The sequence below is a fragment of the Schistocerca nitens genome, chromosome 9, assembly GCF_023898315.1.
Source record: "Schistocerca nitens isolate TAMUIC-IGC-003100 chromosome 9, iqSchNite1.1, whole genome shotgun sequence".
In the NCBI taxonomy this organism is placed as follows: domain Eukaryota; kingdom Metazoa; phylum Arthropoda; class Insecta; order Orthoptera; family Acrididae; genus Schistocerca; species Schistocerca nitens.
The window spans coordinates 288,471,156-288,488,449 of record NC_064622.1 but is presented as its reverse complement, the minus strand read 5'-3'; the positions used below and the strand labels follow the sequence as shown (position 1 = coordinate 288,488,449).

The 17,294-nt window shown below is 39.2% G+C and overlaps 1 protein-coding gene across 1 annotated transcript in view; it reads left to right on the top strand.

Annotated features, from left to right (window-relative positions):
• LOC126202937 (cubilin-like) overlaps positions 1-17,294 on the top strand; it is a 771,281-nt gene that overhangs the window by 701,418 nt on the left and 52,569 nt on the right. Inside the window, exons 62-63 of the mRNA XM_049937033.1 lie at positions 3,235-3,446; positions 16,234-16,311. Coding sequence (XP_049792990.1) covers positions 3,235-3,446; positions 16,234-16,311 — 290 coding nt within the window. The remainder of the gene's footprint in view (positions 1-3,234; positions 3,447-16,233; positions 16,312-17,294) is intronic.

Here is a 17,294-nt window from a genome sequence, read left to right as displayed (position 1 = left end):
TAACTTTAACCTATCCATTTCCCTTTTTAAATTTTCTAACCTACCTGCCCGATTAAGGGATCTGACATTCTACGCTCCGATCCGTAGAACGCCAGTTTTCTTTCTCCTGATAACGACGTCATCCTGAGTAGTGCCCGCCCGGAGATCCGAATGGGGTACCTCCAGAATATTTTACCCAAGACTTTACTATAATGATGACTTCTTAAAATTAAATGGCCCGTTGCCATTTTTCACTTCTTTGGAAGAACAACTCTTTATCTGTTGAAAAACATGGGCACCTCATTTGTTGAAGACACTTAATGCAATGAAGAAGCACAATGCTGAGTGTCAGTACTTGTTCCTTTCCACGACACAGTATGACAAGCTGGACAGTGAAGTAACGAGGCAAACTCATTGCCACACAAATGTGTGAAGCAGAGCAACAGGTACATCTGAGGTAGAAAAGCAGTCATACACAGAGCTCCTCGATGTTCTTGATACGGATCAGTTTCAACTGTTGTACATATTTCATTCCATTGATACAGCATTATGAGCAAGTTATAAAACTGCACATATCATGGCACCAAGTGACACACCATTTTCAATGGGGGCCCATGTCCAAATCACGCCCTGGCATTTGCCTGGAGCGATTTAGGGAAATCACTGGAAACCTAAATCAGGACAGCCGGATGCGGGTTTGAACTGTCATCCTCCCGAATGCAGGTCCATTATGCTAACAACTGCACCACCAGTTGCAGCAGACACCATGCCTTTGAAAATGTAATTAGAAGTGAGTAATTTACGAAACTGAATTTTTCTCAAGGACAAGTATTACCAAGCAACAAATTCGTTACAGTGGTCTCACAGTCGACACGATGTTCTGGTCACAAGGGACGGCGAAGATCTGGGACACAGCATGTATCGAAAACCGACTCACATGGACCGATACCTGCACAAACTAGAAATGGCCATTTCTAGATGTTCTGGTCACAAGGGACGGCGAAGATCTGGGACACAGCGTGTATCGAAAACCGACTCACACGGACCGATACCTGCACAAACTGTCAAACCACCACCCGAGCCAGAAAAGAGGCATGATTAGTACGCTCGTAACGAGAGCAGGACGAATATGTGAGCCGCAACACCTCAAACGAGAAATGCAATACCTGGAAACTGTCCTGAGGAGCAATAGTTACTCCACAAATTATATTAGAAGTGTAACAGAGCCCAATCCTCGGCGAAGTAAGGAACCGGAAAAAGAATTGTCGGGTACGGCCTTTCTGCCGTACATTCCCAGAGTGACGGACAGAATCGGCCGTATATTGCGCAAGCATGGCGTAAAGACGATTTTCAAACCGACAAGGAAGATCAAAGAGTGTCTTAGATCGGCGAAGGAGAAAAGAGACCCACTTGCAATGTCAGGAATATACCGCATACCATGCACATGCGGAAAAGTTTATGTCGGAATGACTGGACGATCCATTAACACCAGGATCAAAGAGCATAAGCGACATTGCAGGTTGGGGCAGGTGGAGAAATCGGCCGTGGCAGAGCACGCACTGAATGAGACCGACCATGTAATAAAATTCGCCGACACGGAAGTTCTGGCTGTAGAGAAGCACTATCACACGCGCTTGTTCAGAGAAGCTGTAGAAATACAAAAACACGCGAACAGTTTGAACAAGAAAGAGGAAAGCCTTAAGGTCAACGGATCCTGGCTTCCCGTACTGCAGCGAACGACCGTCGCAGGTAGCAAGAGGAGAACCGCACCGGAAATGACCGCGGAGAAGCCCTCGGACGTTGGCGCGCCAGGTACATATAGCCTGCGCCCACGAGCTCGGCTCCAGTTCACCACCGGCAATGGAGGGTGAAGCTTTGACAATGCCAGCCACTCGTGCTGGCAAAACGTCAGTAAAATCATTAGATGAACGTCGGCCGAAGAACCCGAGACAGAAGCCAATAGGCAGTTTGTCAACAAGTGGCCACGAAAGCCTCAACAATTTTAAATAAATTATGGCATGTAATTACTAACTAAACATTTCCAATTCTGAATAAACTTCAAGAACTTGTATTTCATAATCAATAAAATTTTATCGCCTGATAGAAATGATTAGTTTGCTAAAATTGATTCAGATTACAGTCAGCTCGTTTCTGGACGATGACATCATGAATTGACACTTGCCTGGAATGAACAAAATACCTGTACTGAAAAATACTGTAAATTGAGTAATTTACTGACTTTTATAACAAATTTGCTGTCCCTTGCATCATTACAACATTATATCTATTTTGGGTCATGATAATGTTGTGAACAACCCTTTTTTCGTAACAAAGAGGATAAAAACTGCAGAAAGGTCCAGGTTAACAACCCAACATTGCCAACACTGAAGAGCATTCTGCATCTTGGCACTAGCAAGGAGTCTCAAACCAAATATTTCATCTCTCGAAAAGAAAATTAAATGTCTTGTTTCATAAATGTAACAAAATGTTCTGATCAAAGCTGTCAGTGGTAGCGCTTATGTGTGCAAGATTTATGCGTGCTTGTGTGAATGTGTGTGTGTGTGTGCTGAAGAAGGCTTTGGCTGAAACCTATAATGAGTAACAGTCCTTTCATTTTGCCTGTCTGCAACCCCGCGAGTCATGTGTAGGGTGAGTAACAATCTGTCCTGTTCCTAATACTGTTGATATTTCAACCTGGAGTTCCCATTGTTTAATAAAATATTTATTTTTCACTTGGATTGAATGTTTCTGTTAAACATATCCAGTTGCAATGTGATCATGGTCTCCCCACTAACCACTAGTTGTATGTGCACAATGTTGACTATCCACCCGGGATCCGTTTACCCACCCCTGCCCATGTACAGCCAGCTCCCTGCCTATTCTTTCACCACATTAAGTTATGAGGAGTGTTTTAGATGTGATAAAACTGCTTTCAGTAATTCTTCACAATAAAGGATGACAGCCAGAAACAGTTGCAGGATCCTGCAACTGTTTCTGGCTGTCATCCTTTATTGTGAAGAATTTTAACAGTTGCTGCTGCAGCCATGTCTAAAAACTTTCAGTAATTTATTTTCAACTGTTTTCATCATGGAATATAGGATTGTAAGTATACTTATGTATTGAATGTCAAATATGATGCATCATAAGTCATTATCTTTACAATTTGCGCCTCCAACCTTTGATTTCACTAGAAACTAAGCTTATAAAAATTTGCAATACTTCATAATTATGCAACCATGTGTATTTTTGCAACAGCCCCATGTGGTGCTCCAGTTCTGAATGTTGGACATGAACCACAAGAACTAAAATCTCCTGGATACCCAGGAAATTATCCAGCAAACATCCGTTGCCGATGGTTGTTAAGCGGTCCTCCTTATGAATCAATTGATATTCATATAGCTGATCTCCAGATCAGTGGTGGCGGACAGAACTGTGAAAAAGCAAGACTGAGTGTGAATGATAGGCGGGTATGTATTTTGATTTAATATGTGCTCATTAAATAATTTTTAATGGAACTAAGATGGTGCATGTTCTTTAGTTTCCCTGACTAATTTATGGTCTGACCTTTATAATTTAGTAACGATAATTCTTCAAATAGACATGAGCAATATTAACCGTTCAAAAGATGGGCACAACAACTTTCTCAAATTGCACTATTGCGCAGTCTGTGCATCGAGCATTGTTAGCTAAAAATAATTTTGAATTGTTAGAAATGATTACATGTTCTTCTGTTGTACTGGTATTTTGGAATGTTCTGCTTATGTAACACAAACAGTAGAAATTAAAAATAAAATAAATAAAATTATCATGAGCGTGAAGTGCTCACACTTTGCATGTGCAGAATCTACCCTCTTCTTACATAATCACCATGTGTGTGAGTATATTGTTGGCTATTGATGGAAAATTGCCATTATTTTGAATGATACTGAAGGAAAAGGAGCATATTACAATGTATGGAAGGTATACTATTTTAATGCACACAATGCAGGGGTATCTGTTGAGAGGCCAGACAACTGTGTGTGACACACACAGTGGTTACGGTTACTACAAGCCACACCACAAGTTGGGAAACGGGGCCAAATTTCTAGTAGTTAACTGTCGAGTTGAGATTTTCACAAATGTTTTATTCGTATCTTACAGAAACTAGCAGTATGGCAATAAACAGCCTTTTAAGCATGTCACTAATGGCAATCAAGTAATTTATAGCAATACAACAATTAAAAAAAAAATACACAGAAGCTAACAGTACGGCAATAAACCACCTTTTAAAGCACGCCGTTAATGCCAGTCAAAGTAATTTATAGCAATACAACAATTTTAAAACATTTAAAGAACATTAGTAAACAGGCTACTAAAGTAAATACAGAACTTCATTAATAAGGTACGGTGAGGTAGTGAAGCTACCAACACCACCATTGAAAAGATTAAACAGGTCTTAGCAAACACACGAGTAATGGCAATAAAAGGAATTTACAAACTTGAAGGAATTTTAAAAAAATTTTAAACAAAAGTGTCCTGGAATATCGTTAGAACATAACAGATACGACGGACCCGTGTAAGGCGGCCACAAATCACCCACTCAGTGATGCTCAGGCTAGACACAATACTGACCAATTTAAATACGCCCATAAACACAATTGCCACTCTCACTGCACCAACTTTTAGCCAGCGAAAACGTGTTATAAGATGGCTTAACTTGCTGACTGAATTAGAGCTACCGAGCGAGGTGGCGCAGTGGTTAGCACACTGGACTCGCATTCGGGAGGACGACGGTTCAATCCTGCGTCCGGCTATCCTGATTTAGGTTTTCCGTGATTTCCCTAAATCGCTCCAGGCAAATGCCGGGATGGTTCCTCTGAAAGGGTACGGCCGACTTCCTCTCCTAATCCGATGAGACCGATGGCCTCGCTGTTTGGTCTCTTCCCCCAAAAACCAACCAACCAACCAATTAGAGCTAACCTCGTGCAAGGAAACATTACACGATACAGTCCTGAATGAGCAACCATATGATCAACCAACAAGAAGCATGAATTTACTCACAACCCACGACAGAATAGCGAAACAATTAAACTGCCAAAACTACACCTCCCATCGGACAGTAACGAGAGGAGTAGGAAAGATCACTGTCTTCAATTACACCGGTGCCAGGGACCGGAAACCCAGTCGCCGAAGGCCACAAGGCAGAAGAGGCGCTGGTTACACAAATTTATTACTTAATGATTAAACCTTCAACGAACTTAACTTGCAATGATGCTCGAACAGGCAGTACACGACCTCCGATGGCAAGGATCGACACATCCGACCGTGCACGCATCACCAGCGTACCCAACAAGCCACAGTCACGCAACAACACGCTCTGTCACCGGAGTTCACGTCTTCTCTGCAACGTTGACGGGTAGTGACCACTCCTTCATGTTAGGTGTCTCCTTTTAAACTCCAGTGTTGAAATGGAGGATTTAAAGAAGCTTGTTAACGTCCCACCTAGGCGAAATGAACAGCAACTACCCGTGGGGCGATTCTGTCTACAACCAACACGTGGTAAGCTCTTGCGTAAACTCGACCCACTCGTTACACACAACCGACATACATCACGTAGCAACTCGGTACAACCGACCACACCTGCCTCGCTGGAGAGCCACACTCCCTCCCGTGTCCACCACACTCTCTGTGTGCAACGTCCCTACTTCCGCGCCACCACACGAGCTTACAACCAGTCAAAGATCTCACTTCCTCCACAGCAGTTTCCTGGAACCAAAAATGCAGATATCGATAGCAGAGGGAAAAGACAACCAAGCAACCACTTAATGACAGACAACATATCAACAAACATGTCAGGGGAAAAAAGGAAAACCAATGCACTCTAAACACAAGTTGTAGCACGAGTCGATACACGGCTCAGTGTGGTTCCTGAAGAGGGGCAGCAGCCTTTTTAGTCGTTGCAGGAGCAACAGCCTCGATGATTGACTGATCTGGCCTTGTAACACTAACCAAAATGGCCTTGCTGTGCTGGTATTGCAAACGGCTGAAAGCAAGGGGAAACTACAGCTGTAATTTTTCCCGAGGGCGTGCAGCTTTACTGTATGGTTAAATAATGATGGCGTCTTCTTGGGTAAAATATTCCAGAGGTAAAATAGTCCCCCATTTGGAACTCCAGGCAGGGACTACTCAGGATGATGTCGTTATCAGGAGAAAGAAAACTGGCATTCTACAGATCGGGGCGAGAAACGTCAGATCCCTTAAACAGGCAGGTAGGTTAGAAAATATAAAAAGGGTAATGGGTAGGTTAAGTGAGAATTAGTGAAGTTCAGTGGCAGGAGGAACAAGACTTTTGGTCAGGTGAATACAGGGTAATAAATACAAAATGGAATAGGGGTAACGCAGGAGTAGGTTTAACAGTGAATAAAAAAATAGGAGTGCTGGTAAGCTACTACAAACAGCATAGTGAACGCATTATTGTGGCCAATATAGACACGAATCCCACACCTACTACAGTAGTACAAGTTTATATGCCAACTAGCTCTGCAGATGACAAAGAAATTGATGAAATGTTTGATGAGATAAAAGAAATTATTCAGGTAGTGAAGGGAGACGAAAATTTAATAGTCATGGGTGACTGGAATTCGACAGTAGGAAAAGGAATAGAAAGAAACGTAGTAGGTGAGTATGGATTGGGGCTAAGAAATGATAGAGGAAGCTGCCTGGTAGAATTTTGCACAGAGCATAACTTAATCATAGCTAACACAGGTTTCAGATAGATTATATAATGATAAGACAGAGATTTAGGAACCAGGTATTAAATTGTAAGACATTTCCAGGGGCAGATGTGGACTCTGACCACAATCTATCGGTTATGAACTGTAGATTAAAACTGAAGAAACTGCAAAAAGGTGGGAATTTAAGGAATTGGGACCTGGATAAACTGACTAAACCAGAGGTTGTACAGAGTTTCAGGGAGAGCATAAGGGAACAATTGACAGGAATGGTGGAAAGAAATACAGTAGAAGAAGAATGGGTAACTCTGAGGGAGGAAGTAGTGAAGGCAGCAGAGGATCAAGTAGGTAAAAAGACGAGGGCTAGTAGAAATCCTTGAGTAACTGAAGAAATATTGAATTTAATTGATGAAAGGAGAAAATATAAAAATGCAGTAAATGAAACAGGCAAAAGGGAATACAAACGTGTCAAAAATGAGATCGACAGGAAGTGCAAAATGGCTAAGCAGGGATGGTTAGCGGACAAATGTAAGGATGCAGAGGCTTATCTCACGAGGGGTAAGATAGATACTGCATACAGGAAAATTAAAAAGGCCTTTGGAGAAAAGAGAACCACTTGTATGAATATCAAGAGCTCAGATGGAAACCCAGTTCTAAGCAAAGAAGGGAAAGCAGAAAGATGGAAGGAGTATATAGAGGATCTATACAAGGGTGATGTATATGAGGACAATATTATGGAAATGGAAGAGAATGTAGATGAAGATGAAATGGGAGATATGATACTGCGTGAAGAGTTTGACAGGGCACTAAAAGACCTTAGTCGAAACAAGGCCCCGGGAGTAGACAATATTCCGTTAGAACTACTGATAGCCTTGGGAGAGCCAGCCCTGACAAAACTCTACCATCTGATGAGCAAGGTGTATGAGACAGGCAAAATACCCTCAGACTTCAAGAACAATATAACAATTCCAATCCGAAAGAAAGCAGATGTTGACGGATGTGAAAATTACTGAACTATCAGTTTAATAAGTCACGGCTGCAAAATACTAACATGAATTCTTTATAGACAAATGGAAAAACTGGCATAAGCCGACCTCAGGGAAGGTCAGTTTGGATTCTGTAGAAATGATCGAACACGTGAGGCAATACTGACCCTACGACTTATCTTAGGAGCTAGATTAAGAAAAGGCAAACATAAGTATCCAGCATTTGCAGACTTAGAGAAAGCTTTTGATAATGTTGACTGGAATACTCTCTTTCAAATTCTGAAGGTGGCAAGGGTAAATTATAAGGAGCAAAAGGCTATTTACAGTTTGTACAGAAACCAGATGGCAGTTATAAAAGTCGAGGGACATAAAGAAAAATTCGGAGTAGGTATTAAAATCCATGGAGAAGAATTAGAAGCTTTGAGGTTCTCCGATGACATTGTAATTCTGTCAGAGACAGCAAAGGACTTGGAAGAGCAGTTAACGGAATGGACGGTGTCTTGAAAGGAGGATATAAGATGAACATCAACAAAAGAAAAACGAGGATAATGGAATGTAGTTGAATTAATTTGAGTGATGCGGAGGGAATTAGATTAGGAAATGAGACACTTAAAGTAGTAAAGGAGTTTTGCTATTTGGGGAGCAAAATAACTGATGATGGTCGAAGTAGAGAAGATATAAAATGTAGACTGGCAATGGCAAGGAAAGCATTTCTGAAGAAGAGAAATTTGTTAACATCGAGTATAGATTTAAGTGTCAGGAAGTTGTTTCTGAAAGTATTTGTGTGGAGTGTAGCCATGTATGGAAGTGAAACATGGACGATAAATGGTTTGGACAAGAAGAGAATAGCAGTTTTCGAAAAGTGGTGCTACAGAAGAATGCTGAAGATTAGATGGGTAGATCAAATAACTAATAAGAAGGTATTGAGTAGAACTGGGGAGAAGAGGAGTTTGTGGCACAACTTGACTAGAAGAAGGGATCAGTTGGTAGGACATGTTCTGAGGCATCAAGGGATCACCAGTTTAGTATTGGAGGGCAGTGTGGAGGGTAAAAATCGTAAAGGGAGACCAAGAGATGAATACACTAAGCAGATTCAGAAGGATGTGGGTTGCAGTAGATGCTGGGAGATGAAGGAGTTTGCACAGGATAGAGTAGCATGGAGAGCTGCATCAAACCAGTCTCAGGACTGAAGACCACAACAACAACAACAACATGGTATTCTCGTCAATTGATGTACATAGAACCCCTTAGTGAAACACAAATAAAAAATTTTTTGTACTTAAAAATAAAATACACAAATAAAAAATTTCTTGTACTTCAAAAGAAATTACACTCTTCATAAAATATATTTGGTTGCTCTAATTACCCAGTGTTTAAGTTAATGGAGATATCAAAGCAATGCCTGGTCAGGCAAGTGAGAATGGAAGAAATTATTATGAGTAACAGAACATTGTAGGATAAGAAATACTTATGTTATTACCTGTTTTCAAGATGCCAAATAAGAAACAAAATAGTCTGTGCTTTCCAAGTTGTGTATGCACAACAGAAAAGTTACACCCTGATTAGAAGAACAAAGTGATTCGACAGCAAAGCATAGTTGAGTGTGGAAGGGGGCAATGTTGTCAGTTCACTGGTGCGTATGTGCGCAGTATGGCTGCAGCTGCAGTTTGAGTACTTAGCAATCACTGTAGTGCGAATGCAGAGCGTTATACTTGTGCAGGGGAGTATTCCTTAATAATGAGATGAGACTTATTGTGCATATGCAGTACATACCATTCAGTCAAAACTTCAAAACACAAAAATAAAGATGAATTAAAGGCAAAGGGTAAATGCCACTTAGTTCAGAATCACTTTCTTCCTCGACACTGCCATTATCTGACCTGTGGTCCGTGAACGAATCACTGGAATTCCCCAAGGATATAGTTATATTTTCAGTATTACAATCTACACTCGCTCCACTTTTCCACACTTCTTTAACAACCATATCTGTGTGATGTACAACATTATCCCACTTCTCTGGTGTTATTTGTGCCACTGCTTCCTCTAATGGTCTTTGAATTTCTGCCACAGTGAAGCTTTTGTTATTTGTTGCCACGTAACTTCTAGTCTGGGTCCAAATCATTTCGATAGCATTAAAATGGCAGTGGTATGGTGGAAGCCTAACCCTGTGGCCACATTCTTTAGCTACCTCATTCATAACTTATTGTTGAAAATGTGGATTATTTTTTCACTACCTCTGTGAGCTGCATCCTTCGTAAATCATCCTGACTTTTCACCTTGTGGAGTTTCAACCATCCAATGTCGGCCTTTTTTTGTTTCCATCGTTGGAGCTTTATCTTTAATAACTGAATGGTAGGGGCATTACCCATTACAATGACACATGACCAGTTCAGGTTTTCCAATTAGTTGCCCCTTGAACCACTTAAGAAAACTGTCATGGTTCATAACCTCATGGTATTCACTTGTTTTTCTTGATGTGTAAATGAGGAAATAGTTAGGCACAAAACCAGATGTAGCTACAGCATGCAAGACAATAGTTCTTGGGCGCTTTCCCACAGGAACATCATAACTTTCACATATGCATCACCTGTCAGTCTATTTTTACAGAATGACCAGTGTTTATCCAGGTTTTGTCGAGCCACACAATGTTCTCAAACAGCACTTTAATGATATTTCTCAAAAGTCAACAATGCCAGAGATGATATCACTTCTCTCCATTATAATTTTCTGTATATTAATTTTTTTTTATACCAAGAACTGGGGCTCTAACAAACTTTTAACAAAAATGTCTTGCTGCCACTGAATAACTCCACCTCACAAAGAGTAACATGCAGCTTTTTTAAAAGTTGGATGTCCTTTTTTTCTCATAAAATCCATGTATATGGTGACAAACAGCATCTTGTTAAAAAGAATCCAAGTTTTTTTTATGTGGGGTTCTGTCTTCGTTTTACCGGGTCTCCACATTTTATATGAACCAGGCTCTTCCCTTAGTGCACAGTATTTCTCCTTGCAAATTTTGATGACAATATTTTTAGTATCTTCAAAGCGTCTTCAGTTCCTTCAACTACCTTTGTTAGAGGCAATAGAGTTGCATCATTGTCTCTCTCCTTCTAGAAATATTCTCACACGGAACATACAAACTCACGTGTCTGACCACACAAAACTGAACTGTCCATTTAGCAGCCACACATTTTTGCACATGCCCTCTACAAGCTACAGACATTCTGTGGCATAAAATAAATTCACCTCACAGAGAAATAAACTAGCTACAGTAGCCGCTACCTGCCATAGCAGAAAGGTGTGACAATGGTGAATGGAATATGAGGTGTGGCCAAGCGCATTCTCTGATTGGCTGTTGCTATGGTAGCAGACTGGGAATCAGCTAGATGTCAGTCACTTTGTTATTCTGATCTGGGTATAGCCAAGACATTTCAAGTGCTGTCATTTTCAATGCAGTGTACATGAGGAGCATGTAAAGCATTGGGACGGAAACTCATAATTTCTGATGTTTCCTCAACATATTTGATAGATGGTATACTGTCCAGGTTGATATCTCAATGCAAGCCTTTTCCAGTAGGAACACAGAAGGAGGTGGCACAGTCATACTTGGGTTGAAGGGAGTTCAAATTTCCATCCAGCATTCCAGATAAAGATTTTGATGGTTTCCCAAAGTGACTAGAGGTGTATTCCAGGAAAGCTCCATAAAAAGGACATAGCTGATTTTCCATTCTGTTCTTGTTTAATCTGTGCATGCACGTTGTTCTGATAACTTTGTTGATAGGCTGTTAATCCATAATGATCTTCCTTCCATCTTTCCTCAGACAAGGCTGTGGCCAATCATTGTTAAATCTGAGCTTGCACTTTTACCTTTTAATATCTTTTTTGCTGTAAAGTTCTGACAGAATGTACAGAATTGGTGTGTGTGTGTGCGGGGAGGGGGGGGGGGGGTCATGTGCAGGCATGAGCCTGCACTCGACAGCTTGGAAAAGGATTCTTCAGAAAGCTAGTGAAGTTTTCAGTCTTGTTTATGAGCCTGGTGACAACACAGTGGCTCCACACTTTGAGAATTGTGACTTTTGCTTCAAAATTGTTCATAATCTTTTGGCTGATAGACATAAAAATCAAATGTTACTTCTTTTTATCAACTGGAATGAGCAGTCTCAATGTGTATCCTCATACTCCTTGCTGGCGTTTCATAGTCTATCTTGATGAATTGTTGCTTGACGTCGTTCACAAACTTTGTTACTGGTTTCCTTCCTATGGTTTTGTGTACTTTGGTATTGTTAAAAGCTCGAAATATGGTTTTCTTTTACTTGTATAAAAATGGTAATTCCCTTGTGTAAAAGCACTGATGTTTAACATATTTTAGTTACTTATGGTAATAAGTTCTGGTTTTCACTAACCAATTGATTAGTTCTGGTACAAATAGGCTTGGTTTTTAACTCATGAGAGTGACCACATATGTAAGTATTGCCATACATTACAGCTGATATAGTGACAATGACAATTACCTATGCACTGAATTTTACTGATAGCCATTGTTAGATGTCATAGAACATTGTTGTCTTCATTTTGAGGAGTGAATTTTGTATAGCATGCTATGCAACTTGCTTGTGAGAGGCTTTGACTTCTATAATCCTGTTCTCTCTTACTGTAAGTATTGAGACATATTTCGAGTGAAAATTACTTCGTATGGCTTTAATAAAAATTAGAAAACCTAGAATCAAAATATTCAGATAATTTGTTGAAATAATACTGGTAATTGACAAGATAAAGAGAAAGCTTTTGACAATGTTGACTGGAATACTCTCTTTCAAATTCTGAAGGTGGCAGGGGTAAAATACAGGGAGCGAAAGGCTATTTACAATTTGTACAGAGACCAGATGGCAGTTATAAGAGTAGAGGGACACGAAGGGGAAGCAGTGTTATTCAATCTGTATATTGAGCAAGCAGTAAAGGAAACAAAAGAAAAATTCAGAGTAGGTATTAAAATCCATGGAGAAGAAATAAAAACTTTGAGGTTCGCCAATGTCATTGTAATTCTGTCACAGACAGCAAAGGACTTGGAAGAGCAGTTGAACGGAATGGATAGTGTCTTGAAATGAGGATATAAGATGAACATCAACAAAAGCAAAATGAGGATAATGGAATGTAGTCGAGTTAACTCGGGTATTGCTGAGGAAATTAGATTAGGAAATGAGAAACTTAAAGTAGTAAAGGAGTTTTGCTATTTGGGGAGCAAAATAACTGATGATGATTAAAGTAGAGAGGATATAAAATGTAGACTGGCAATGGCAAGGAAAGCGTTTCTGAAGAAGAGAAATTTGTTAACATCAAGTATAGATTCAAGTGTCAGGAAGTCTTTTCTGAAAGTATTTGTATGGAGTGTAGCCATGTATGGAAGTGAAACATGGGCGATAAATGGTTTGGACAAGAAGAGAATAGAAGCTTTTGAAATGTGGTGCTACAGAAGAATGCTGAAGATTAGATTGGTAGATCACATACCAAATGATGAGGTATTGAATAGGATTGGGGAGAAGAGAAATTTGTGGCACAACTTGACTAGAAGAAGGGATCGGTTGGTAGGACATGTTCTGAGGCATCAAGGGATCACCAATTTAGTATTGGAGTGCAGCGTGGAGGGTAAAAATCGTAGAGGGAGACCAAGAGATGAATACACTAAGCAGATTCAGAAGGATGTAGGTTGCAGTAGTTACTGGGAGATGAAGAAGCTTGCACAGGATAGAGTAGCATGGAGAGCTGCATCAAACCAGTCTCTGGACTGAAGACCACAACAACAACAACAAATGGGTAATTATCTTTCAGGGCTTCACTATTTCATATAATGTGAAACATTCCTGAACAGACAACTCTAATTTGGTAAATATTTCGAAAAAATGGCTCTGAGCACTATGGGACTCAACTGCTGTGGTCATCAGTCCCCTAGAACTTAGAACTACTTAAACCTAACTAACCTAAGGACATCACACACATCCATGCCCAAGGCAGGATTCGAACCTGCGACCGTAGCAGTCACACGGTTCCGGACTGCGCGCCTAGAACCACGAGACCACCACGGCCGGCGGTAAATATTTTGGAATACTGGCATAAAACTTAGGATGAAATATTCTTGATGATGAATTGATAGTAGCACATGCTACGGCATTACCATAAACATACACTAGTGTTCAAAATATACCTTTCATCAAGAAATATGAGCATATTTACAGGATGTTTGAAAGGTTCCAGAAAAAGATGAACCTTAATGACTAGTAATTTGGGATACAAAAATCCTGGAAACATGTAATTAGAAAAGATCTAAATATAAACATACCCAGTATACAAATTGAAAATCTTTACAACTACGGAACAGTTAGTGAGGGATATGGTAACTTTCAGCTGACACATATTTTTAGCAGCAATGTGGCAAGCTATCTATTTGGTGATACATGAGATCAAGAGCTTTGTTGGCAATTAGTCTGATTTCTGAGAAAGATGTCAACAGAGATCTCGAAGCATCAGTAGTGGCCATTGCTGGGCTACAGTTCATCCACATAGTGTGCCACAAACTGGTACTGTAAGTTTTAGATCCAGATATCTCACTGGCAGTACATATGTCAGATATATTCACTAATAAGCCCATAAAGAATGAATAATGTCAATGATCACTTTCATCCATTAAGACATATGGACAATTGGAACTTAAGAAAAGTCACAGTTGCTGTACCTTTCTTTTGTACTTTATTTATTGAGCAAGGAAGATGTGGAACTACATATGCTCATGCTACAGAATACCTCCAAAAACAATGGCCCCAGAAGACTGGTCTTTTTCTGTCAGGGTACTGTGAATGCATGGGCCATTGTCCGTCAAACTAATGCCAGGTTCACCCGTAGAAAATACATTTATCCATTCACACATGGTTCACTATCAGTGTAGCAGAATGCTATACTGCCATGAGTAGGACACACAGTAGACTATTTTGCTCTACAAAGCGGGGTTCCAGTGAAGTCACTGTGGCATTATGCTGTGAAGTTTGCCAAGAGACTACACTCCAAAGGGAATTAAATTGAAAATATGACTTAAGTATTATGGTCTTAATCCAATACTTTTGGGTTTGTAAGAATATTTGGCAGCCAATATCATGTGTTGAAATAGCTTTTTTTATTTTTATTTAATTTTATCTATGTCTGGTTTCAACAAAGTCTAGGTGTCATCTTCGGATCTACAATGTACCAGAAGAAAAACATTACTATGAGGAAAAAAAATATTATATGACAATCCAACAACTGTACAACCAGTATACACTGGGAAAATAACATATTACCTCGATTTCACAGTGTTTCTAACATACCTCCTAGAAATAATATTGCTGTATATGAATTGCATAAAACAAAGCTGCCACATTGGCTTGTCAGTTACATAGAGCATGTCTCTATCTATAGCCCTATCCTTTTTTTATCAGTATTATGCAGTAGCCTCTGTTTCTTTAGGTGACAGTGACTAGCCCAATACATCAGTGACATAACACCAGTGACATACGACATCAAGATTTCATTAGAACAGTACAAAATTACATTGTAAACAGAAATTACATTGTAAACAGCATTTACTTTCATCATGCCAATGCTACGTCATTATGAAAATGTCATGGTCTTTTCCAGGTATTTGTATGCACATTTCCTCATATTTTAGTCCACAGTCCCGATGTATTTACAAAGGATAAAACCATTTTATCCAGTGTAGACTATTTAATTTATTGATACGGGCTGAACTTTTACTTCAACATTTATTTTGCATTGCTACCTAATTTTGGCCAGTGGCCATTTTCAGATATATATTATACGTGTGTGCCATCGTATTTAAAACCAAATCATGTTACATGGAAACAAATTTGTTCCCACATTATAAATATGATGATACCAGAACAGCTATGAAAAAATTTTGCACTGTGTATCATAAATTTGCAGTCACATGGCCTGTAGAGTAACGTGTGCTTGAGTTGTTTCCGCTGTTCTTGTCTTTATAAATGAAGAAATTTAACTTACATGTGGGAAAAAAAAGTATTCCCATGTAACATAAGTTATTGGTTCCAAATACGGCACCACACACGTCAACATGTCTACATCTGAAAGTGGGCATGTAGTGAAGTTTGCCAGCAATGCGAAATAATTGTTCACTTGTTCCAATTAACTGAATAGCCTGTGGTGTTTGTGTATTAATGGTATTCTTCTGCATTAATCTTATTGTAGCATAACATTTTTGCAAATCGTAAAAGTGCTCTTCGACTTACATTTGCAGTCTTTCCACTCGTTATTTACCACTGGAGGAAAAAAAAGTTCTTCCCTTGATTTAGCTTCATTAAGATATTCTAATTTAAGTGCAGGGGTAAATAAATGTTGGGTAACAATTTTAACTTGTGTATCCAGAAACAAAAATATCACAACTTTCATTTTCCAAAATACAAAATGTCACAACATTTGAGTGTTGCCTACTTAACTACGGAGTTCCAGTTGTGTGTTAGTTCTGTGTTTTTTGCTAAATTCATGTATCTTTTCAGAATGCTGAATATATCAGAGAAGGCCTTGGTGAGATGATGATATATAGTGGGAAACGAAAAGAGGGCTATGTTTATGGTGTAAGTAATCAACTCATAAACATTTACATAATTTTAAATGTACTTATTACAGAATGTCTCAGTTATTACAAACAATTAAATGATTAGTGTAGAAGAGAATTATTGTAATACATCATAGTGATAGGTATTTTTACACCCAGTGCCAGTGTTACTTAAAATGTTGTTAGCGTAGAGATAGATGCAGGTTGAAATTATTCAGATCTGTTCAGTGACATATCCGGGAGAGGGAGCAGATGTATAGTAAAGTGTAGCAAATTGTCATTTTCTGTTTTTCTTGTATGCTGCTCAGCATAATTTCTGTTTGGTGAGTAATGACATATGCTTGTATATTTCATCCTGAATTATTGATTGATTTAGTTTGACAGAAAGGATTTTATAATGGTGTGCAGGAATTATTTATTTTTGTTGGATTATTCTGTGTTGAACAAATGTGCTTGTAGTACAGGACAAGCTTTTTTGATGCAACATATTATAACAGTGTTTGACCATTTATATCTTTGAATACCCACATTAAGCAAGATTACTGTACTGCTTTTATATGACTTTAAAATGAAATGCTAATGACTTTACCATCATAATGTAGCAACTTAATTTATCATCATGTAAATTGTTGATCAGAACATGGATTCTTCATGCACAAAACTGGTTGCCCCCACCCCCCTAATTTTGGAAGACCTCATTTCTTCTTAGGGTGTACTATCTTGGCTTTACTTCTCCAAGGTTTTTTTTGTTTTTGAGTGTAAGTCATAAAACTTGTGTTTGCTGTCAGGTTCTGAAAATCCTTTCTATTACTACATGTAGTTTTTATACATTTGCTTTTAACATTCCATCTGTATTGGCTAGAAGATGTCGCAGGATTAATTTGACAATTCGTGAATTCCCAGCAGTATTCAAAGATCAACATGTCAGGTGAATGGCAGATTGGAGTGGAAATCATACATGTTGTGCATACTAATAATGTTGAACACTTTGAAACATGTAGG